Source organism: Medicago sativa, chromosome 5 (assembly GCF_051527215.1).
Source record: "Medicago sativa cultivar Bolivia chromosome 5, Bolivia_mono, whole genome shotgun sequence".
In the NCBI taxonomy this organism is placed as follows: domain Eukaryota; kingdom Viridiplantae; phylum Streptophyta; class Magnoliopsida; order Fabales; family Fabaceae; genus Medicago; species Medicago sativa.
The window spans coordinates 74,539,872-74,564,608 of NC_140753.1; the positions used below are offsets into that span (position 1 = coordinate 74,539,872).

Below are 24,737 nucleotides of genomic sequence, written 5' to 3' on the forward strand. Positions count from 1 at the left end.
ACAAATAACTTAAGGGACCAAATCATTAATTAAGCCTAACTTTTATATATTGATGAGAACCAGTAACACTTGTTCGTTTGCTGCCACAAGTATGATGGAAAAAAGTAGACGTAGTGGTGGCTAGCATATATTAAAAGTTTGACTAATATTTTTGTTGTTGTTAACAAATGGGTTCTTAGTAATTTTGAATTTTGCTGACAAAAAACTAAATCCAGATTTGCCTGAAAAATATTTTCTTTTGTGGTGCTAATTAAACTCAATTGTTTTGGTTACAAAACAAATTTTATGCTGATCATTGAAGTAAAATTGTTTGGTAACAATTTTTCCTCGCAACCCATAATTTTTTAATAGTTTTTTTTGGTCAATTTTTTTAATAATGAATTTATAATTATCGTTTTTTCTCTCAATAATATCTTTGTTATTTTAATTAAATATTAATTAATCATATCTTTTTTGTGTCATTTTAAAAAACTACAAATGCAATCAATTTGATTCAATTTTAAAATCAAAAAGTCCAATTTCTAACTTAAGTAGAATCGCTTATGGGGGAAAATAATTTCTACTCCGGAGTAGCCAAAGATATCATAATCAATTATACACACCTAGAATCAATTTTCATCTCCTATAAAATAAAACCAAACAATCACTTCACCAAGAGAGTTTTGTCATCCAATGTTGTCAGGAATTATTATTTTTTGACTTGAGCTCCAGAATTAGGGGCAATAGTCATTTTTTTTCTATGAATGTCTAACAATTAGTCATAATGATACTTCAATGTATCAAAATTTTGAAATAATCCTTGATTGGGCACTTCATTATTAGTCAAAACAGTATCTAACATTAAAATAATTCGTTAATATTGTCGTATTAGTTCTTCAATATGATTATTTATTATTATATTAGTCTTTACAAGTAATTATTTATTGTCATTTCAGTCCCTATATAAAATGAATTATTGTGAGTAGGGATTATTTTAGCGAGACTATTTTGACTAACAAAGTGCACAATCAATTACTAATTTGGAATTTTGATGCATTGAGGGATTATTGTGACTATTTATTACACATTCACGGACTAAAATGACCATTAATCCCATAATTATTATGTAACTAACAATATAATATGATTAGTTTGAATTATTTTCATGTAAAACTATTTCGTACGATTTTTTTTAGGTACTATTTCGTACGATTATTCAATATTATGTTATTGACATTTAAAAATATATCACCTTTTAAAAATACATGACTTGTTCCTCTAAAAAAAATATACACGACTTTGTTCTCCTAAAAAAACATTTATTATACATATTAAATGATGTGATAATATGTAAATATTTTTAAAACGACAAAATACATACAAATTCAGATTTATATCGTCATTTTTTATGTTCTGAACATGAATTTTAAAGATGAATCCGTAAGGAAATTAAGCAAAACCGCGTAGGCCATAGGCACCAATAATAGTTTAGTTTTAGTCTTCGGTTTGTCTTTCTATATCTTTCTTTCTTTTTTTATCATAGTCTTATGCTTGTCTGTCTCATATGGTATGATGGCAAATGAAGAGACAATTACTACCATTGCAAGTAGTTACGACGTTTTTATCAGTTTCTTTGGATCCGACACCCGACTCAGCTTCACGGGCAATCTCTTTAATGCCTTGCGGCGCGAGAGATTCAAAACCTTCATAGATAACGACGGGATCAAGAGTGGTGACCAAATTGTAGCATCTACTTTCAAAGCATTGGAAGGGTCGAAGATTGCAATTGTTGTTTTCTCCAAAAGGTATGCAGCTTCCACATATTGTCTTGATGAACTTGTCAAGATACTTGAGTGTAGAAACAAGATAAACCAACTGGTTCTCCCAATTTTTTATGAGGTTGATCCTTTTGAGGTAAGAGACCAAACAGGTACATATGGAAAATCTTTTGATGCTCATGAATATAGGTTTGGAAAGGATTATGTGAAGTTGCAAAATTGGAAGTCAGCTTTGTCGGAAGTCGCTGTGTTAACGGGATGGCAATTCCAAAATAGGTACACTCTCTCTATCTTCGATTCTAAAAAGTCAAATTTACATCATCAATTAATGTATACAAATTAAACTCATATACACAATTTGTAAAAAAAATCATATACACAATGTTTAGTTTTCATGCATTGTGTAAAATCTTTTACATTGTTAGCAAGCATCAAATCATGTCTGACTTTACAGTGATTATGATAAAAGTCAAATATTTTATAATGATCGAATAATTATAAATTGATTGACAGTGTAAAAACTCTTCACGCCACTATATATAAAGAATGCAATATGGGCAGAATGAATTAAAAAGGCCTTCAACTGTGGTAGGTTTGAAGAAAAAGAATTTGGATTAACTCAGTCTTAGCCGTTCAATATGGAATATCGACAACCAAGATTATTTACAACTGATTTCGTGAGATTTTAATAATCGAGATGCAATATAGTGTATAAATTTGTGTCATATTTACTGCAGAGAATCCGCTGAGTCCAAATGTGAATATGAATTAATTCAAGACATAGTGAAATGTGTTTCCAACACTTTGCCTCGTTACGATGTTTTTCTTAGTTTCAGCGAACAAGATACCAACTACTCTTTTTCGGGTTATCTCTACAATGCTTTGGATCGAGAGGGATTCAAAATCTTCATGAATGCTAAAGGATGCAAGGAGGAATTTGTCGGAAGTTCCCAGACTCTTGTTACAGAAGCAATTGAAAAATCAAGGCTTTCAATCATTATTCTGTCTGAAAACTATGCATATTCCTCCTCGTGTCTTGATGAACTTGTCACCATCCTCGACTTTACGAAGAACAACAACAACCAATTACTTGTTTGGCCTATTTTTTACAAAGTTGAACCATCAGACATAAGACATCTGAAAAATAGTTATGAAAAGGCTATGAATGAACATGAAAATAAATATGGAAAAAACTCTGAGAAGGTTAAAAGGTGGAGATCAGCTTTGTTAGAAGTAGCTAACTTAAAAGGATGGCACTTCAATTACGGGTATATAGTATACTCTCAATTTTTTTTAACCAAGTATGATATGATTCTTAATTCTCGTATGTGTGAAGATTTATTGGTCAAGGTTAATTAGTTTGACTATTATTTTGATAAAATCATTTCAGAGAGTATTATTAAAAATTTTAAACAATGAATCTAAGGAACTTGAACTTTTTGCAGGTACGAATACGAGCTTATAGAAAAAATTGTGGAAACGGCCATTAAAGTTTGACATGGTTGTAGAATATATCAACTACAAAGAAGAATTGGGAGTATCTCTTACACTATAGTTCCATTAATCAATTCAACAAGTGCGTTGTTGTAATAATTAAAAGTTGTGTTGGACACGTATCATGTACTTGGAATAATATACTAGGGTACAGTTTCCTTTTTATGTTGTTGCAAGGAATACTTACAATTTATAATTGGGTAAATTAGACTCAACTCTCTTGAGTTTTTCTTAAATAACACTAATACCCCTCTAGTTTTTAATTAAACATTGATATCCCGTATTTTTGTATTCAAAGAGACAAACAACTCACTTCCACTTAACATCGTTAGTTCACCATTCTACAAAGAAGTTAAATTATGATCACCAAAAAATAATAAATTCAATGACAGAAAAGTTCAAGTCATATGTACATGTGGTCCAATCCAAGAAAGATATTTAAATTTAAATATATGAAAGATTTAAAATAAAATATCGTTGGGAATTTCTAATATCTAGAACAAGTTGGCTTGTTCTGATTGGGTTGATTTATTCCCATAAATTAATAAATATACTTTCACGAGTCATTGCATATTCTTTCAAAAAAATAAGTCATTGCATATATATTAAATTAAGGGAACTTCTACGGTAGTTTGTCATTTTCTTATGGTTATAGTAAAAAAGAAGAAAAGACAAAAGAGGGTTATAGGACAAACCGCGTGGATTCATGGTATTTTTATTGTTTAATTTTAGATGTTTGTGACATATTGTCCATTGTCAATGTTAGAATTTTTGCATAGCCTCATTAGTATCGATTACTGTTCAAACACATAACATGTAGTTTTATGATATTATTATAATAAAAAAATTCAAACGAATTAGTCTCAAATCTTCTATGATCTTGCAACATCAGATCCTACAAGACACTATAGTTATGTTCATTCAGTAATTCAAAGACTAAAGAGAAACCATTATTATACCTTCACAGGTAGCCATGATGAATGAAAATCAGGTTGATGGCAGGTACAAGTACGATGTTTTTTTATGTTTTAGAAAGGTGGACACATATTATACCTTCACAGGTAGTCTCTATCATGCTTTGCGTAACAAGAGAATCAAGACCTTTTCCGCACATGAAACTGATATTAAGAAACTTCAACCTTCTCCTATTGTGCTCAAGGCAATTAAGGAAGCAAGGATTTCTATTGTTATTCTCTCCGAAAACTTTGCATCTTCCACACGTTGTCTAGATGAACTTGTGAACATCCTTGAATGTATGAAGATGAAAAATCAACTTGTTTGGCCAATCTTTTACAAAGTGGAGCCTTGGGAGGTAAGGAATCAGAGAGGCCGATTTGGCGAAGCCATGTTGAAGTTAGAAAAATGGCTTCAAAATTACCCTCACAGGATACTGCAATGGAAGAAAGCTTTGCATCAAGTCTCCTTGATTGCTGGATGGAATTACGGTGCTGAGTATGTACTACTTTTCTATATACCACTAGTAGCAACCTAGTACTAGGGTCGTTCCAAAAAAACCAAAAAGTGCTAAACCAAACCAAACCGCATCCAAAAAAACAAACTGTGACTAACAGTTTTTGAACTGAACTGAACCAGTGAGCCATTGATGTGATTCAGTTTGGTTTAGCAGTTCGGTTTTTAGTTTTTTTAAAAAGTCATAATATTTGACTTGGTTCGTTTTTTTTTTCAACAGTTCTAGTTATGAGTTAATGATAGCACTTTGGTACCATTCGGTTCAGAAAAATCCATTTGGTTTGGAAACGTACATTACAATTTCTATAAAGGTAGTTTTGGTTCGGTTTATAACTACAGAACAGTTGAACCGAACCTCTGATAAAACTTCGTTCAAGATGAATCAATAATTGTTTAGTTCTTTTTTTTTAACTGGATAAACAGTTCAATTCGATTCAATTCAGTTTTCTTTCTGAACCGAACCAAGAACAGTCCTGCCCTGTAGTCTACCTGAGTTAATGTTTAGTTGTTGGTAATTTTTACATGGATCAATTAGATAGGTGGTCTACAATGAACTACTACTTGAAAATTGTTTAGAACTCCAACGGCGATAGACATCACCTTTTGGAAGTAGAAGCTCACATTTCTCCTCGTCTTCACTCTTGAAATGATCATTTGACCAATGATGGGTCGACAAAAATAAGAGAAAAATAATATTCATGTTTGAAAACTCAACTCGTTCCTTTTTTTTTGTCGAACATACACATTTCAGGTCTCAACCATAAGGACCATGAACGTCCGAGGAGCGTCATTCGAGTGATTTTTAAGTATCACTCCACCGTAAACCAACTATCAATAGAACCCATGTTGTTTGTTGGGCTTTAGAAATCATGTTTGAGACTTTGTTTCAGGTTGTCAATATGCTCGAACACAATAATAGATTTTATGAATTAAAATGATTTGTGCATTCATAGGTTTGAATATGAACTCTTCCAGAAGATTGTGGAGTCAACGGTACAATCACTGCCTCGCTACGATGTTTTTCTCAGTTTTTGCGGGGAAGATACTCGCTACTCTTTTACAGGATTTCTCTATCATGATTTGCGTCGTGAGGGATTCAAAATCTTCATGGATGATGAGGGATTGAAGGGTGGAAACCAAATTTCACAAACTTTACTCAAAGCAATTGAAAAATCAAGGCTTTCAATTGTTGTTTTGTCTGAAAACTTTGGATATTCCACATGGTGTCTTGATGAACTTGTCAAGATTATGGAGTGCAAGAAGACCAATAATCAATTGGTGTGGCCAATATTTTACAAAATAGAACAATCCGATATAAGAAATCAAACAAAAAGTTATGGTAAAGCCATGGCAGCACATGAAGATAGATTTGGAAAGGAATGTGAGAATGTGCAAAAATGGAGATCAGCTTTGTCAGAAGTTGCCTTATTGAAAGCAGACCATATCAAAGAAAATGAGTACGTACTAGTCAATACTATAGATTACTTTTAGATTGCATTAACGTTGGCTAATCCTTTAAATCAGAAACTGCTCTTGCCATAGACAAATTAAAGTTGTAGAACTTTTGTAGGTACGAGTATGAATTCATAAAGAAGATAGTGGAAAGGGCCATTGAAGCTGAAAATCACATGTGATACCAATAAGTCCATGCACAAATGACAACAAGAAGGAAGGTTTGAGTTCCTCTTGCATTCAAGCATCATGAAATCAAGATCTAGGAACACTTGTGCAGAAGAAGTGAAGTCACTTTTATTTACTGTATATGTGGTTACTTGATGTCTACTAAAAGAATATGCTAAACAAAAATTGCCAAAGGTCCCTACAACTTGATTGTTGATCAATTTCGTTATGCAATTTTTTTTTAGTGGCAGAGCAGGATTGAATAATTACCGGGGCAAGAAGCAATTATATTTCTTCCAAGTTGGACAGTGTTTAAAAAGACCTGTCAAAACTATAATGCTGGCAAGAAAGTGTAAGAGAAATTTATATACATAAACATCAACTTATAAGCCTTTAAATATGAGTCAGTATTCTTTTAATGTTAGAAACAATATATTTGCATCCATTGTATCAAAATAAGTCTTCACATTTCCAAGTACTGTCAATTGTTAATTTTGACTCTTCTAATGGTTGTGTTTATTTCTTAACCATGTTTGATTAAATTAGCACTTGATAGCTGAATCACTATAAGAGAAAGAGTGACAGAAAAAACCTCAGGTGTATGTTTGTACATGGACAAAGTCATAACCTTGTAAAATTCAATACGGAAACAACTGATGAAAAGATTCATAAAATATAGGGTTTTTGATCCACTATAAACAGCCCCAGGCTAGATTTTCTATAAAAACTAAAGCATTCCTCAAATGTAAAGCTTACAATATGCCAGCTACTATTTTTCTGCATATAATGAATCAAAGGAATAAAGCAATAAATACAAAAGACAAATGAGCAAATTTTAGCTCTCCCCTAAAGTGGAGGAATTTGGAAGGGTTGAATAACCTGATCTGATCTAAATCTAAATCTAAATATTATAATGATGAAAATTATAATTTTATACTTTCCTTCCATTGAAATCACTACTCTCCCTTTCCTCGAACCAAACACAGGATTGTAAAATCTCTCCCCCTCCTGTCTATTCAAATCTCTCTCTTCAGTTATACTTAACAGATCCATCATCTCTTCGGTTGTAATCTCAAGAATGATAGTGTACCAACAACCATAGAAAAAATAGAATGCAAATAAAAATCGTGGAAAAGAATATGCACAAGAACTTTAGATGAGGTCGACAATGGCGGAAGAGAAAACCCTAGGAGGCAGGGAGCCAAAAGTAAGATGGGCCAAACCCACGATTTAGAACTGAAAGTTTTGGCCTAACATAAACAAATAAATGGATAGATAGAAAAGTGAGTGTGGAAACGTATTGCAATTGCAAGCAATTAGGTCAAAAAGTGGAGAAGATGGAGGAAGGGTGGCGTTCTGTTGTGAATGTTCGTCAACAACATGTTTCTCAACTTCGTACTTTCTTTCATTTGGAGCAGATCAGCATTTTGAGACATCTTAATACTGTTCGTAATGCTAAGAGAATCAAATACGACATTGATGAAGGTTTTTCTTTCTGTTTCCATAGAACATCTTTTGCTTGGCATTTTGTGAAACTTATAGGTGAAATAGTTCCTGTCAGGTTTCATTGGGATATGATTCCTCCTGAAAGTGAAAGATACCTTTTTCGTGTTGAGATCGTCCCAATTTGCTGCGGGGATTTGATTTTTCTGCCTCCTAATGTTGTTGCTTCTTTCGGTGTAAATATTGGTCCTATTGTCATATGCACTAGGGTTGCCAAAACATTTACTTTGCTTGATCCATTTACCTTGACCCACTGTTTCTTAAAGGCTGATCAGTATTGGAATGCACCTTTCACACATTCATTCAATAGGACTCAGTTAGTGGAATATGTTGTTCTTGATATTGTCCTCCTCCAGGACAACGAAGATGAAGAAGAAGAGGAGGAGAAGGAGAAAAAGGAGAATTATGATGCTGATGCTGTTGCTGCTGCCAAAAAATATCGTTTAGCTGATGCTGTGGTTGCTCGTGTGAAAGATACTGGAAATAATGACACAACTTTTCAAATCAGGACTCATCTTGGTCGTATTTTAAAACCCGGTGACCATGCTCTTGGTTATGACCTGTCTGGAGGAGAACAAGGAGCTAACACCAACACCAATAACAACCTTCCTGCTGCCATTTTGATCACCAAGATTAGTTATGCCGAAGAAAATGGTAGAGTTGTTGCTGTTCAAGATAAGTGGGAATCTGATTATCAACTCTTCTTAAATGATCTACAACAAGACACTAAACTCCTCTTCAACGTAAGAGCAGCCTACCGAGATCAAAACAAAAGCTACACATATGATGGGCCCTTCGTAGTCCCCCCTACCAGACCTTTTGTTCCATTGGAGGACTTGCTTGACGGATGATCTAGTTACTAGCTTAAACAAAAATCACTTTTGTTGATGTTTTGTTTGTTCCAATAACAACAACAATCAAGGAAGATGCTTTTCATTTATTAGGTTCTTTCTATTTGCAATTTCTGTTTCATGTTTACGTTAATTCCAATGACAATTACTTGTGTTGACCACGCTTCCCAAACCATGCTTGTCAATTATATTCGCATAAAAAGTTACTTTCACCATTTCGCCTCACCCTACCATTTACTTTCCTGTCTTCCATGTGGTACACTAGAAATCTTACAGATACAGTTAAACTGCTAAATATGCATTGGTTTGATCTTCTCTGCTATTTAAATATCTGTTTCATAAATCATTAACGGTTGTTTGTAGTATCGTATTACCTTTTATATGGATTCATTCCTGTGCTGAATTGAAATATTTTGTGGATCTGTTATATAGTTATAAATAGTTTACTCTTTTTGGACTTGAGTTTTGATTAATCTATTACATACACTAAGAAGGAAAACTAGCAAGACATCTTTATTAGGAGATTTCCAACTACATAAAGAGTTTTTTCTTAAAGAACTACATTAATAGATGAAAGTATAGTGTGGCTGCTTCTCATACACGTCCTTTCTTTCATTTGCTGAAGCATGGTGGTGCCAACTGCTACTATTGTGAGAATCAAACGGACGGATCAAGGTATTGACTTCTTTTTCTGTAGTTGAAGTCATGCTCAAAAGTAGTTTGTTCATTTTATAAAGGAACTAGTTCTTGGCCACTTGTTTCTCATGATACATTTGTCCATCAATTATGAGATTGCTGAATTTGCTGATTGCAATTATACGATATTTTGAGGTGTTATTATAGGCTACTGAATTTGTTACACCTTGAGCTTGAAAACTATTTTGTCTCAAAGCCGTTCGCAATCTCATTTTTAAGTATATAATCTGGTCTCAAAGCTGGTTATATAACTCTTGCACTCAAATATGGCTAGTTTTACTTCTTTTCACTTAGAATTAGTAGGCTAGAGTGGCCAAACTGTATTAATCTGTGATATTAATTTACAGCTTCACCATGCTGTGAAAGTCTGTTATGCAGGAATGTTGTTTTGGATTTCCAAACTATTGTATTTGGATTTCCAAATTCTATTATCTACCGAAGTTGTTACTAGGTTGAGTCACGACCAGGTCGCTCTCTTTAAGACGTTTCGTGGCACTACCCAAAATTGTGCAAGGTAGACTATCAACCACGCCGCCTCCGGGATAAAACAGATAAAACAAGCCCAGCTACAACTGTGCGGTTAGCTACTGCACTGTAGGAAACCGTTCGAGATATACACCCTCAAATATGGTACTAAGACCACTCTTTAATACTGAAACCACTTTAATATGGTATTATTACCATTCTATATGGTGCTAAGACCACTCAAATATGGTGTTTCCACCATTCTAACCTTTAAGTTCTCCAAACTTTCAATATGGTTCTACGACCACTCAAATATGGTGATACCACCATTTCTCCTTAAATAGAAAAATATTTAAATGATTTATATACTGTTAAGATCATTCATAATTCCGACGGGACATTATTATTACGAAAGGGGCTATGATCTTAATAGTATTCTTTATTCCGAAGGGACGTATATTACCGAAGGGACTATGAACTTAAGACCACTCTTAATTCCGAAGGGACATTAAACCGAAAAAGGGACTATGGTCTTAAGAACACTCTTAAAATATGGTTCAATCGATTGATCGAAGCCACTCGATACGGTACGTAACCGCTCTATTTGAAACCGAAAGGGACAGAAAGGAGTAGAAGCAGAAGAAACTTGTTAACACAAGTCGGAGGGAGAAGAGAAGAAAAGAATTCCCGACAACTCAATGAAATTCTTTTCGGTGTGTAGAATGCACTGTGTGAGCTCTCTATTTATAGAGAAAATTCACAACTAATAAGTGAGAAACTTTGGGAACAAGTAATATGAGAAACTTTGGGAACAAGTAACATATTACTTTGCGATTAAGTAATTCACATATTAGATCTAGTACAAAAATATCTTAATTGAGTACTAAAATATATTAAATTTCGTACAAAAATATGTTATATTAGGTACCAAAATATTTTAGCAAAACTTGGGGACTAAGAAAGCACTTTCTAATAATGATTAAATTAATTATTTAATTTATCATTTCCAAATAATAAAATATATATCAATATATATTTTTCTCTAGTGCTTATGTACCCCCATTAATTAGAGATACACCCCACTATATAAACACTACTAATGTGTGTGTTCCATCCGATGTGGGACTTCCACTTTTTTCAATTCACACAACACTAGTTCTACCCAACATGGGAATTTGTGTTTATAGTCTTTTTACTCAATTTCCACACATGTTCCAACAATCCCCCACTTGAATTTAAAAAATGGTTTCATAAATAACGTCAAAAACGTCTCCATAAGATTTGCTAGTAAACAAAGGTGTCGCCAACAACTTGAACCTTTGCATAGCGGATAATGTTCCGATTTAACAAGAGTTGCTTACAGCATTGAACTCTATCTCAGACATGGATATGATTTTCGTGACTGATGAATGAATGTCGAAGAAGTCTATATTTTTCTCTTTGTCTAAAACCTTTGACTACAAGGAGAGCCTTGTATTCATCAACCGTACCATCAGGTTTTAGTTCCTTTTTCCAAAATCCAAATACAACCGATTGATTTTGAAACTATGAGACAAGTCAACCAAGTGTCATGTTTTGTTAGACTCTAGAAAATTCATTTCATCGTTTATTGTTTTTGCCATAATTCAGCATCCAATGAGGATATAACTTCTTTAAGGCTTAATGAATCTTCTTCCAATGTATAAACCAAGTTCATACTCTTTAGCAATTTTAGCTTTCTTACCTCCTTGAGGTTCTATAACATCTCGTATGATGTTTTCATAACTATTTCTAATTACATGAATGTGATTAGATATAGTGCCCCCACTAGTTCTTAATATACAAGGGGAATTTAGTTTACCCCCACTAGTGCCCCCACTATTCTTTAATTTAAAGGGATACTTACTTCATAGAAATCAACATCTTTTAATTCTATGATCACTTTAACACTTAGGTCCTAAAACCTATATGCTTCGTTATTTATAACATACCTAATGAATACACATTCATAGGCTCTACTAGTGAGTTTAACTCTCTTGGGGTCCTGAAGCCAAATATAGTCCGGACAATCCCAAGTTCAAAAATAAGACAAGTTGGATTGTCTTTTCTTCAAAAATTTCTTAATTAGGATTTTTGTCCTTAGACTTGGGTACTCTATAAATTTCAATTTTCGTTATAAAAATTGAACATTCAAGCATGTCAATTTTATTTTCCAAAATTCACAGTCATCAATAAATATGATAAAAACATTATTTTATCATTTCTAATTTATGTGTCATCAAATTCACACATATCATAATTTATTATGTTTAGAGATTCATATTCTCTAAATTCTGATTTATATGAACTTTTGGTTCATATATCTTGACTGCAATAAATAAAATTGTATAATCATATAACGTTGGAATTAAGTCCAAGTTACTCAAGTTTAAATTTAAACGCTTGTTCTTGATCAATTTTGATATGTCAAATATTAAAATCACACAACTAATAAAATAGAAGGAGAGTTTTAATTTTGAACATGCCTTCTTTTTCCAACAAGAGTGCATAGCACACAAGTCTCTCATTAAGTCTGAGTCAACTCAGTCTTATTCAATAGAAATTTGAAACTCAGATTCTTTCTTATTTTTATAGCATGCAACAAGTTCAAACTTTAGCATTAGCATCAAGGGAAAATGGAAATCCTATATTCTTACGGTTTAGTATGCCAACTTGGGTCTATGTATACCCAATGTGCCATAAATTCTTACGGCAATTCCATTTCCTATTCGAAAGACACTATCACGTAAGGGACTTAAGTTTTTTTTCTTTTTAAAAAAAACTTATCATTATCAATTCTTGTTACAGTACTAGTAACAACCGAAGCCAAATTATTTTCTTGTTACTGTTTTGTAACAAAAGTATGCGACAGCTCTCATTATTTTCCTTTTTTTAGCTCCGATCATTTTCTTATGTTTTGTAACAAGCAAAACTTGTTTGGTTCTATAACAAATAATTTGTTTTGTAACAAATTATTGTTTCACTATATGGCTTTGATTTCGAAACCATATATCAAACAAATTCAACGTATTTGAATTTTTTTAGTGTTGTTATTTAAAACAACAATCACTTCATCGTTTCAGTCAAAAGATGTATTTCAATAGCTTGATTTATCCTTCTTGTATTTAGGGACAACTTAACCTTAATAAGTAACTTCTTCGGTAGACATAGCAGATCGAAACGTCTTAAAATTGTTGTTTTGGATTTCCAAACTATTGTATTTGGATTTCCAAATTCTATTATCTACCGAAGTTGTTACTAGGTTGAGTCACGACCAGGTCGCTCTCTTTAAGACGTTTCGTGACACTACCCAAAATTGTGCAAGGTAGACTATCAACCACGCCGCCTCCAGGATAAAACAAGCCCAGCTACAACTGTGCGGTTAACTACTGCACTGTAGAAAACCGTTCGAGATATACACTCTCAAATATGGTACTAAGACCACTCTTTAATACTGAAACCACTTTAATATGGTATTATTACCATTCTATATGGTGCTAAGACCACTCAAATATGGTGTTTCCACCATTCTAACCTTTAAGTTCTCCAAACTTTCAATATGGTTCTACGACCACTCAAATATGGTGATACCACCATTTCTCCTTAAATAGAAAAATATTTAAATGATTTATATACTGTTAAGATCATTCATAATTCCGACGGGACATTATTATTACGAAAGGGACTATGATCTTAATAGTATTCTTTATTCCGAAGGGACGTATATTACCGAAGGGAGGGACTATGAACTTAAGACCACTCTTAATTCCGAAGGGACATTAAACCGAAAAAGGGACTATGGTCTTAAGAACACTCTTAAAATATGGTTCAATCTATTGATCGAAGCCACTCGATACGGTACGTAACCGCTCTATTTGAAACCGAAAGGGACAGAAAGGAGTAGAAGCAGAAGAAACTTGTTAACACAAGTCGGAGGGAGAAGAGAAGAAAAGAATTCCCGACAACTCAATGAAATTCTTTTCGGTGAGCTCTCTATTTATAGAGAAAATTCACAACTAATAAGTGAGAAACTTTGGGAACAAGTAATATGAGAAACTTTGAGAACAAGTAACATATTACTTTGCAATTAAGTAATTCACATATTAGATCTAGTACAAAAATATCTTAATTGAGTACTAAAATATATTAAATTTAGTACAAAAATATGTTATATTATGTACCAAAATATTTTAGCAAAACTTGGGGACTAAGAAATCACTTTCTAATAATGATTTGGGGACTAAGAAATCACTTTCTAATAATGATTAAATTAATTATTTAATTTATCATTTCCAAATAATAAAATATATATCAATATATATTTTTCTCTAGTGCTTATGTACCCCCATTAATTAGAGATACACCCCACTATATAAACACTACTAATGTGTGTGTTCCATCCGATGTGGGACTTCCACTTTTTTCAATTCACACAACACTAGTTCTACCCAACATGGGAATTTGTGTTTATAGTCTTTTTACTCAATTTCCACACATGTTCCAACAAGGAAACTCTTCCCTGGGAAGCTTGGCACCAATGTGATCATATATCTCTATTTTTGTTTCACAACTTGCAAAGGCTACATTAAGTGATGATTTACCGTGGAATCTGCAAACTCTTACGAAAAATCTAATACTGGTTTTTTACCTTAATTATGCGGTTAACAGTTAAGCAACTAATGTGCGTTGGTTTTGTTTTCTAAAACAGTTCATATAGTGTTACATTTTTTTTTTCTTTCTGAATTCATCTGCAAGTTGGATTCATACAGTGTCGGCAAAGCTATGGGAAGTCATGAACCCTCTAAAGTTATCATATTCTCTTGGCAAATGTTACTCTGCCGCTCCTCTACCAACAAAAGAAAATTTTACTAAGCGAGGAGTTTTTGAGGGAGGGGATGAGTCGATGTGTGAGTGATGTCCTAGAGAAAGGGAATCAAAAGACCGCTTGTTTATCAAATATCGTTTCACAAGTGCCATTTGGTATGAGATTTTTTGATAATAATAGTTTTTTAAAATAAGACTTTTCCTTGAGAAAGAGTTTAGAGACTACTTGTGTATCTCTATAGGTTAGAGACTAAATTTATTAGATAATGACATTGTTTATTCTTAAGTTTTGTTTGTCAGTTTCATGTAGTTTTGTATTTGTGTCACAATATGTTCTTGTGCTGATAGATCACTGATATTAGTTTCTTTTTTGAGGAACTGATATTATTTCTTAATAACATAATTTGATAGTGAAGTAACAACAATTTTGATGAAAAGTAACAGAGCTCAAATTGAATAGAGTAGATGAATTATAAGTAATAATTCATATTTAATTTGATTAAAATATTGTGGATTCAACAATACAATCGTGGTCTCGTTACGATGTTTTTCTCAATTTTTGTTGAGAAGATACATGCTACTCCTTAATGGGAATTCTCTATCATGTTTTGCGCGGTGAGGGATTCAAGATCTTATTGGATAACGAGAGAGTGAAAGGTGAGTCTCTTCTCAAAGCAAATTGAAAAACCAAGGCTTTCACTTGTTGTTTTGTCTCAAAACTATGGATATTCTTAGCACTTGTTGTTTTTCTTTTAAGGTTTCAATCATTGTTTTTGTTTTTTATTAGCTGAAGTTCAGCTTTCTGTACAAAATAATAATAATAATTCACTTGTTCAGTATTTCCCTTTGTCTAAAACTAAAAGACATTGATGTGATTTAAGTCCTCTTGTTTTACTTAAATTGTATTTGTAGTTTTAATCATTTTAATTAAAATCTAGGTTGTGATTGACAGCAGTTGGAGAAAGTACGCAATCGCTGCAGTCAGGCTTATAACGACTGTTGGATAAATCCAACATTCATAAAGCAGCCACGCAAACCCAACTAACTCGATCGTCAATCTTATCTCTTTCTCTATGGCACGATTCAGGCAATTTATTTAATTCTCTTCATCTTCTACTTCTACTTCTACTGTAGGCCTATTATTAATCTTAATGGAGATGGGGTTTTCAATTCATCTCAATTAAACCGTGGAATTGAGTAAACTAGCCACAAATCGTTGTTAAACTGAAAATACTGATGGATTGCTGCAATTGGCATGGATTTGCTAGAAGAACTCGCCACAAATTAAGTAAATTTCCATTCTTAACTGGTTTGGAAAGAATTGGAATTTGACTGAGCTAATTAAACTAAAATACTGTGCTTAGATATCTCGATGCCCATTAGTTTATGAAAAGCTAAACATGAGAAACAGAACCTTATAAATTGAGTTTTAACATTTTATAATCTTGTGGTTTTTCCTTATGGTGTGAAATTAGAGAATTGCCAAATCTGAACCATGTAATAGATTGAATGGTTGGGATTTCTTCAACTGCGCTTTCATAACTCAATATTTTCTACCTTCCCTCAATTTTGGAGACTTTTTCGTTGATGTAGCTATCAAATGGTTGTACAGATTGATTATCGAGTGTCGTTTATAATGATGATGCCATATCATAAAAAATAAAATAAAAAATTCCAAAATTGAGTGGGGTAGAAATTGTTGAACGTTATAAAATAGGGAACCTAAAATATTGCAAGGCAAATTAATTCGAATAATAAAAAAACCAACCCAAAAAAATCAAACATCTTTTTTTGGTACAACAGAGGAGCAAAGCCCAATTAACCATCTTAATTATTATAAAAAATGACACAAAATTGACCAATTCATTCACAAATTGTTACTGCATCCAATTATTGGGAAAAGATAACTAGAGAAAAATCAATGCGAGAATGAAACTCAGAAAACGAATCTAAGATGTCGAATAAGGGAATGAATAATTAATGTTGTTTAAAATGAAGTGCTTTTGACATTAAGAACCAATTTGCAGCCAAAATAGTAGTACTTTTGAACTAGATCCAAGTACAAATTTTCACTAAAACCGTCATCGCAGTCCCAGTTACATTCATCAACAGGTCCTCAACCAAAACTCAAACTGTAAAAATCAAAATTGCAACCAGCCCCAAGTAGCCGGTAGTAACTAATCTAGACCACTGACTTTTTAATAATAAATCTAATGGTTAAACATGATATAATTTGCTTACCATTGAATGGCTATTGTTCATTGAACTTTTGCAATAAGTTCAAACTTCCCTCCATTTCTTACATTTTTGCAGTGATTAAACGTCATATATGTGTATTATGTATCCTATGCTTGCATCAGTGCATGGATTGTAACAACTTCAAAGCCAACTCTTCTTGATCTTCCGTTTGTCTTCTTGAAGCTTCTTTTCTTTGACCCTCATCACTGTCACTGTCAAAGTATATTTTACTCTTTTTATGACGTCTATTTATCGGTTCGTCTCCTTCTGACCCAGAGGTATCATCTTGGTTGTCCTCTTCTTCCTCATTACCAGCCTTCCATTTCATTTTCTGCTTAAATTTTTTATCTCTAAGTCGCTGGCGCTCCACAAGTTTATCTTCCTTGTCTGCCTTCTTCAAATCCTCTCGCATCCTTTTATAGTATTCAGCTTTTTGTTCTGCATGATGATGAGATACTTAGATGCCAAAATAAACAACATATTGCATGCTTAATCAATGATAACATATAAACAAATACAGAGTCACAAAATATTGTGAACAGATCAGGTCTGGCCACGATTAGGTTCTTGAAGACTTGAACTCAACAATGATCACATACAATGTAATAGCAAATACGAAAGCGATCAGGGATATCATACTACCATATATAGGAATTATATTATATCTCGGACTCTATAAGGAACTAATGCCTGTCTAACTGTGCTATTATACAAAGGAAAATGTCCTTATTCTTCACTTGTGCATTTAAGTTAAAGTTTTAAAGCAATTTTTATCATTTATATAAGGAAAGAAATGAAGCTAAGATGCTAGTTTACCATAACTGAATCCTTGTCAAATTTGGCCTCCCGAATGAAACAATAACAATTAACATTTAAGTTACATATTGAAGTTCTGAATAAGCTTGAAAAAGAAAAAAAAAAATTGGAAAGGAAGAAAATTTGGCATTCACGTGCATCAAAATTTTAGATAATGCAATAAATAGCTTTACACATAAACAGACAAGGATTACATTTTATAAAATGGTTTTTACTATTCAAGATTTGGCTTCAAGTGCACATACCTGGATCAATCAATGTTCCATTGCCACTTTGTGGGTCAGCAATCCTGGCTAGTGGAGGAAGTGTGTTGCCTTCATCGTCGAATACAACCCGACTCCCCAGTGGTCTATGCGTGTTAATCTTGAGCTTTTTTTTCTTTAATAAACGAGTCGCTGGCCTGCACGTGAAAAATCTAAATCAGTAAAAAAAGAAAGTAGAACTCAATGCTCCACGCCAAATGATTTCCAACAAGAAATGTCATAAATCCTGCTTCATAAATAGTACTGATTTAGAATTTTTCACTAGTCATCATAAGATTTTATAAAGAATCTCCACTTGTATCGGCAATTTGAAACCGCCCCATTTGAAAATTATTATAAAATACCAAAGCAAGAGTTCAGAACAATTGAGTAAACTTCTTTCACTAAACTACTGAACAAACATAAAAAGGGACGTACATTAACTCTCCAATTTCAGCTGACTTCACGTCGCCTTCATTTGAGGTATCAGCCACATGAAGAAGATCGTTTTCAATTTCCTCGTCTTTGAAAACAATTGTGTCTATCTTTTTTCTTGAACCTTCAAAGACATTTTCCTTTTTTGGAACCTCGGGTTCAACTAAAATTGATTTTGTTGCCACAGCTTTAGATTTAATTTTCTGGTTTAGAAAACGGATTTTGGGGGTCATTGGCAGACCTAATGATGCTGAATACTCATCAATAGGAAGTTTCAAAACGTCAAAGATCTCTTTATCTTTTTGGACGTGGATGGATCTCAAGTATGTGACAAAGGCCCTTTGGGCCCGCTGCTGAAGTTCTGGGTACTTGACCAGTAAAGATGCTAGCAAACTGGACACTGGTTGCAGCAGTTCTTTCCTTGGCTGAATAATCGACAAATAAGGCACAGTAAGCAAAGCAAATATGTCAGAAAACATGAGACAGACAGACACCAAGTTATATAAGAAAATGACATCCTTAAATCTGACACCTTGATGTTCAAATGCATTTGCAGAGCAAATTTACCTTCGTACGATGAACTGGAACCTTTGCTGCTTTTAACTTTTCATGCATCATAGTTTCTGAAGGCAATAGAAATAAAACTGACTTTCCAACAGAGTTATAACGAGCAGTACGGCCAACTCGATGTATGTAAGATGCTACATTCTCGGGACAATCTACCTACATAAATGTAAGAGAAAGGTTAGATTCTAACCATAATAACACACTGTCACATTCCAATACCCCCACCTCAAAGCCTTAAAACTTGCACCAAGACAAGAAACAGAAGCAAAGACTCACTTGAACAACCCAGTTGACTGCCTTATTAAAATCAAGGCCTCTTGCAGCCACATCAGTTGAGAAGAGAACTGAGCGCTTCTCCTCGCAGAACTCGGAATATATTGCCATTCTTTTTTCCTGTTTCATCCTCCCATGAAGGCACTTCAACGGTATGCCAGGGTGAAGTTTCTTAAATGCCTCAAACACAAATTTTACCTATTAAGCAAGGATGTGAATGTTTAATGTTATGGAAGATAGTTGAACTCTAAAGTGGAAACTAGCACCAAAAACACACGGTGAACACGAAACCTTTTCAGATGGAAATAATTTCTCACTGTTTACATGTAAGAATAATCAACAATTCGTCCTGCAAATCCTTTAAAAGCCTTTCAATTACAATAACCACAATCAGCACGGCTAAAAAGCCAGAACCGAAGTTCAGCAAATGCAGACTAAGGGCCTCTGATTGATTGTGTTCTTAATTTTTCGTTTTGGCAAACTGTTTTATAAAATAATTTGAACTATTTTCAAGAACATGTGATTCGAATTAAGTAAAAAAAGCTCCTTGATAAAGGACAGAGAAGTGGAGTTACCTGTTTACAGCTTGATAGAAAGACAAGTGTTTTTGACTGTAGATGTCCCTTTATGAAAGTCCATAGCATATCTAACTTTTGATCCAGGGGAACGATCATCACCGTTTGCTTCAAAAGAGTAGGAGTTGCAGTCACAGACTCTTCGTGCACACTTATATACTCTGGGTCCTTCAAACTTAGTCTTGCAAGATCTTGAACCGACTTTGTTTGAGTTGCCGAGAAAAGCATGGTTTGTCTACGCTTTGGTAACTGTGAGATGATTGCATTTACTTCCTTCTTGAATCCACTATCAAGAATACGGTCAGCCTCATCTAGTACCAAAACCTATAACCAAGAAGTCCACTCAATCATCAGCTATTTTTGCAAAAGATAAATATATGTGATCAAGTTCATCTAACAAAACAACAACCTACTTACTTTGGAAGATAAAATAGAGCCATTTTCAATCAACTTCTTAACAAACACTCATTGAAAAAAAAAATTAAAAGAATCTATCTACGAGTTTTTTTATGAAGTTAGATATATCTAGAGTATTTTAAACCAATAGTTTCTTGTGTAAGATGAAACTAAATTGAATCTCTCTACTTTAACTTTAAACCAATATATAAGGAAGAACCATAAACTTGTTTTATTTGAGAATTTCCTATAACTCTATATAGGTTAAAAGCTAAACCAACTGGGCCATGAATAGCAAGGTTACAAAAGACCTCAACTCAACCACATACAAATCTAGTCACATATACTTTGCATCAACCACAGTTACTAACTCAAATAGTAAGCTGCTGGAAGAAAAAAAGTTAGAAAAACAAAACAAAACAAAATTTCACGATTATTCAGGCCGGTAAAATTATGTTATGTGTTGGCGTGTGTTTGGAACCACATCAAGTGGCCAAAAAACGCACGTTTTTCCTGAAGCTACAAAACATAGCTTCACAAATTTCACATGAATGCTTCTTGGGACACGAGAAATGGATGTGCAATGTGTATCCAAACACATACTTAAAAGAAATTTGGAAGCCAAATTTGAGAAAATGAATTAATTGCTATTCTCATTTCATCTATTTCCAAATAGTAAACAAATATTATATGGACCTTCATCTGTGAACAATCAAAATTGGGAGTTTCATCCATGTGTTGTAGAAGGCGACCGGGTGTGCAGATCAATATGTTTAGCTTGTTGACACATTCTTTCTCAATGGCAACATCCCCACCACCACCAATGAGGAGGCCAGCACTAAAACGATGGTGCTCCCCAATAGCATTCAACACGCCAAAAATCTGACCAGCTAATTCTCTTGTAGGTGATATGATTATGCTCCCAACCCCATCTTCCGTTCCCCATCTCTCTCTATGCAATTTCTCCAACACCTATCATTCACAAAATAAATCCCCAAAAACCGAATAAATATTAACTTAAAAAAACAACATAAAAAAAAAATGAATGTCATTTTGATCTCAAACTTACAATAGTCAACGATTAAATTTTGAGAAAAACATTAATTTAGTACATCAAGTATCACTCTATCTCTTATTCAGTCCCTAAGCTATATGAATGTACTAAACAACCCTTAAACTATATAAACAAACAGTCCTTAAACAAGCTTCACTCTCTCGTATTTTCATATAGTTTAGAGACTAACTTGACAAATTTCATATAGATTAAGATCTACTAATTGTTTTTATATACTTTTAAGGACTAAGTACAGGAGAGTGATACTTAGTTACTGTTTGGATAAACAACTCATTTGCAGCTTATAGCACAAGCACTTATCATGATAAGCATGCACTTATATACAAGCTTACATGAGTTATTTTATAGCAAAAGATAAAATAAAGCTAAATTGTTTTTGTATTTGCTGTAAGCTGTTTCCGTAAGCTGTCTTGGAGAACTTACGAAAATAAGCTTAAAAAAGCTTATGAAAAATGGCATAAGCTGTTTTCATAAGCTCTCCCGAACAGTCACAAAATTTATGTCATTAGATAAGCTCAAATAGTCAACCAAAACAGGCCCCTAAAACTAAATCTAAATTGATGGTTTAGGCTTTAATTATTATAACTTTACGAAATGACAACTAAATCCCTAAAAAAATGAACACTTTTCAATCAATTGAGAGACTAAATCAATCAACAAACACAATTTCTATTAGCAAAATACTAAATTAGTGAGTAACTAAAAAAACATAAATAATCAAGCAGACAAGCACCAAAATCATTCAAATTAGTCTATAGGGGGCTTTTTGGATTGGCTTATCTACTAACATTCAAATAAGTTTTGTGAGACTTATTGGGAGAACTTATGAAACAGCTTATGGCATTTTTCATAAGCTTTTTTCAGCTTATTTCGTAAATCCCTAAAAAATGTACACTTTAAATCAACCAAGTGACTAAATTAATCATTCAAATTAAATTAGTGATTAATTAAAAAACCAGAAAAAATCAAAGTATAAATCATTCAAATTTCAAAAAGTAAAACCCTAAACCCTAGTATACTAATGAAAAGACTCACAGGAATAATGAAAGCAAGTGTTTTTCCAGAACCAGTTTTGGCGGCACCAAGAACATCACGGCCACAAAGCGCATGAGGAAGAGAAGCTCGTTGAATTTTAGTCATGGAAACGAATTTGGAATGCAATTCGTCTTGGGTTTTCTTGGATATCAATCCGTCTTTGGTTTTCTTGGATATCGGTAACTGATCAAACCGCACCACGCCGGCATAGCGTGAGAAAGTGCCGTCGGCAAGGCGGCCGACGGGGGAGTTTTTGGGGAGAGGTGGAAGAGACATTGGGTTTGAACCGGAGTCTGGTTTTTGAGATTGAATCCATGAATTCAAGAGGTTGATTTTTTCTAGTTCTTTGTCTAGTTCTTGTTTTCGAAATTTCTGTGATCTAGGTCTTCTCATTGTTAGAGAGAGTAGTTAAGAAGCTGAAGGTAGAAGATGAAGAGAACGGCGTCGTTTAGGTTTTGTTTGCGGACGCAAGGTGTTTGTTTTTTATAACGGGTGATGGCAAAGGGTGGGTCGGGTACTATATTACCCGAAAAAATACTTACATACTGGACGTGGGTAGCAAGTTAGCAACTTCAATACATAGGTTTTTTTTTTTTTTTTTCTTAAATGCACTTTTCACCCCTGTGTTTCAAAAAATTGCGATTTTGGCCCCCTATAAAAAAATGGATATTTTGACCCCCTAACTTTTGGCCCTCTTTTGATTAGCTGATTTTATGCAAATTTCTCAGTCTCTGATGGTGTAAACTGACATGGGGATAGAAGGATGTTGATAAGTGGAGTTCAAACTGGCATGGTGTAACTTTTGGCCGCCCTAAAGAAGGATCCACTTATCAGTTTGGACTCCACTTATCATGTCAGTTTGGACATCATGCAAGTTTGGACTCCACTTATCAGCATCCTTCTATCCCCATGTCAGTTTACATCATCAGAGACTGAGAAATTGTCATAATCTCCATCAAAATCAGCTAATCAAAAGAGGGCCAAAAGTTAGGGGGTCAAAATATCCATTTTTTTATAGGGGGCCAAAATCGCAACTTTTTGAAACATAGGGGTGAAAAGTGCATTTAAGCCTTTTTTTTAGGTAATACATAGGTTGTTATACGTACTTTCGTTCAAAAGACCATCATGTGTCTTTTACAAGCCAAACTTTTATAATGATTCAAACAACTATTAGATGGTGCTTAACTTTATGTATGTAAATTTTTTAGCAATAGATTGTTTTGTTATTTTAGGGGTAGCAATGTATTGTTGGTTGATAAGTTTTCTTATGTTGCATATCCAATTTTCACCGACGAAGAGAAGGAAAAATTCACCACATTATGTAAGCAAATGATATAGAAAATATAGAATTAGGTTTTTAAGTTTTATTTTAAGATGATGTGTCAAAAGATATAAAAATATTGTTGTGCTAGGGTAAATGAGTTTTATATTGTCACTACGTAAAATTTAATTCATCAAAACTAAAATAGTAGTGCTGAAAATCCATTCATCTTTCCAACTGAATTGGATATGAATCTTCTTAGGAAATTGATCTTCCCAAAGAGGCTATGTAGCTCCTTCTTGATTCGTGGGGGTCTATATTCCATTATGTCCTTATCCTTGTTCTACCTATATCCCCTTGTTACGTACCAAAAATTGCAGGAAGTTTTGAGCTGATATTCTGAGCATGTATTTAGTAGGGTTCGTTTTCGAACCATGCAACCTCAGTCTCTCTAAAGCCTGCTCCATTTTTTGTTAAATGACTTAGGAACCCTAAACCATAAGCATATATTATAAATACTAACTTGGGATATTGGTCCATGTACGCACACATTTCAACCAAAATTACCTAATAGATTCACATCACCTACTTACTTGAGTGTTAGAGTGTCTTTGCAGGCAGGTAAAACATCTCGCCGTCTAAGAAGAAGGTTGTTAATGAAGGTCTTGCACTCAAAGTCCATTCAATACCACCATTTAGAGATCTTAGGTCTTATTGGATCATAATAATAGAACACTTGTCAATACAAAATTTATTTATTATTTCTTTTTTAAACTCCTTAGGATACAAGTTAGCATGATCCACAAAATAAAAGTAAAAAAAAATATCATTACAGAGTATCCGATCCTAACTTTTTTTTTTATTTCAAAGGTTATTTTTTAAAGTAATAAACAATTTGAAGTTATTATCAGTACCTGTTAGATATTTGTGTGTTGGCTTCACTTTTGCTAAAACAAATATTCATGTGTGATGTTGGATACGATGTTCCAACATCCTAGCACAGTTCAGTGTGCCCTGAAGTTGTGCCAAGGTTTTTCGCACGCGTTATTTTATTTAAGGAATCTACGCCTTTATTCTTGTTGGTCAAGCTGCGTGCTTTTAGTACAGAATCAGATCGTTTGTGATT

The 24,737-nt window shown here is 33.5% G+C and overlaps 4 protein-coding genes and 1 long non-coding RNA gene across 8 annotated transcripts; 4 read left to right on the top strand and 1 right to left on the bottom strand.

The window, feature by feature from the left end:
- Positions 1-14: 14 nt before the first annotated feature.
- LOC146924950 (disease resistance protein Roq1-like) lies at positions 15-3,487 on the top strand. Of its 4 annotated transcripts, XM_085709936.1 has the most exons (4): positions 15-1,784; positions 1,947-2,033; positions 2,495-3,025; positions 3,203-3,487. In XM_085709936.1, the coding sequence occupies exons 1-4, from the start codon at positions 1,549-1,551 to the stop codon at positions 3,252-3,254; spliced, it is 906 nt and encodes a 301-aa protein (XP_085566062.1). In that variant the 5' UTR covers positions 15-1,548; the 3' UTR covers positions 3,255-3,487. The 4 variants fall into 4 exon arrangements, with proteins under 4 accessions (XP_085566062.1, XP_085566059.1, XP_085566061.1 ...); XM_085709933.1 differs by having other exon boundaries at positions 15-2,033; XM_085709935.1 differs by having other exon boundaries at positions 15-2,033; positions 2,594-3,025.
- Positions 3,488-4,076: 589 nt separating this feature from the next.
- Positions 4,077-6,833, top strand: LOC146924951 (disease resistance protein RPP2B-like). The gene is made up of 3 exons (XM_085709937.1): positions 4,077-4,703; positions 5,675-6,178; positions 6,292-6,833. The coding sequence occupies exons 1-3, from the start codon at positions 4,225-4,227 to the stop codon at positions 6,353-6,355; spliced, it is 1,047 nt and encodes a 348-aa protein (XP_085566063.1). The 5' UTR covers positions 4,077-4,224; the 3' UTR covers positions 6,356-6,833.
- Positions 6,834-7,477: 644 nt separating this feature from the next.
- Positions 7,478-8,914, top strand: LOC146924952 (uncharacterized). Its single transcript, XM_085709938.1, has one exon. It carries the CDS (start codon positions 7,679-7,681, stop codon positions 8,693-8,695), a length of 1,017 nt encoding a protein of 338 aa, XP_085566064.1. The 5' UTR covers positions 7,478-7,678; the 3' UTR covers positions 8,696-8,914.
- Positions 8,915-9,318: 404 nt separating this feature from the next.
- Positions 9,319-14,594, top strand: LOC146924953 (uncharacterized). The gene is made up of 2 exons (XR_015010324.1): positions 9,319-9,370; positions 14,383-14,594. It is a non-coding gene; the product is annotated as an uncharacterized LOC146924953 (long non-coding RNA).
- A 2,124-nt stretch (positions 14,595-16,718) lies between these two features.
- Positions 16,719-22,844, bottom strand: LOC146924954 (DEAD-box ATP-dependent RNA helicase 32-like). The gene is made up of 8 exons (XM_085709939.1): positions 22,351-22,844; positions 20,937-21,212; positions 19,845-20,168; positions 19,273-19,467; positions 18,997-19,152; positions 18,433-18,854; positions 17,998-18,152; positions 16,719-17,374 (listed from the first exon to the last, which is right to left on the bottom strand). The coding sequence occupies exons 1-8, from the start codon at positions 22,741-22,743 to the stop codon at positions 17,055-17,057; spliced, it is 2,241 nt and encodes a 746-aa protein (XP_085566065.1). The 5' UTR covers positions 22,744-22,844; the 3' UTR covers positions 16,719-17,054.
- Positions 22,845-24,737: the final 1,893 nt, after the last annotated feature.

Excerpts from the sequence above, each read along its gene's own strand:
- LOC146924952 (XM_085709938.1), top strand. The coding sequence starts at position 7,679 with ATGGAGGAAGGGTGGCGTTCTGTTGTGAATGTTCGTCAACAACATGTT.
- LOC146924951 (XM_085709937.1), top strand. The coding sequence starts at position 4,225 with ATGATGAATGAAAATCAGGTTGATGGCAGGTACAAGTACGATGTTTTT. Across the intron at positions 4,704-5,674 it reads GGATGGAATTACGGTGCTGA|GTTTGAATATGAACTCTTCC; the intron begins GTATGTACTACT and ends GTGCATTCATAG. Across the intron at positions 6,179-6,291 it reads GACCATATCAAAGAAAATGA|GTACGAGTATGAATTCATAA; the intron begins GTACGTACTAGT and ends GAACTTTTGTAG.
- LOC146924954 (XM_085709939.1), bottom strand. The coding sequence starts at position 22,743 with ATGAGAAGACCTAGATCACAGAAATTTCGAAAACAAGAACTAGACAAA. Across the intron at positions 19,153-19,272 it reads CAGTCAACTGGGTTGTTCAA|GTAGATTGTCCCGAGAATGT; the intron begins GTGAGTCTTTGC and ends ACATTTATGTAG. Across the intron at positions 18,855-18,996 it reads TTCCAGTTCATCGTACGAAG|CCAAGGAAAGAACTGCTGCA; the intron begins GTAAATTTGCTC and ends TCGATTATTCAG.
- LOC146924950 (XM_085709933.1), top strand. The coding sequence starts at position 1,549 with ATGATGGCAAATGAAGAGACAATTACTACCATTGCAAGTAGTTACGAC. Across the intron at positions 2,034-2,494 it reads GGATGGCAATTCCAAAATAG|AGAATCCGCTGAGTCCAAAT; the intron begins GTACACTCTCTC and ends TATTTACTGCAG. Across the intron at positions 3,026-3,202 it reads GGATGGCACTTCAATTACGG|GTACGAATACGAGCTTATAG; the intron begins GTATATAGTATA and ends AACTTTTTGCAG.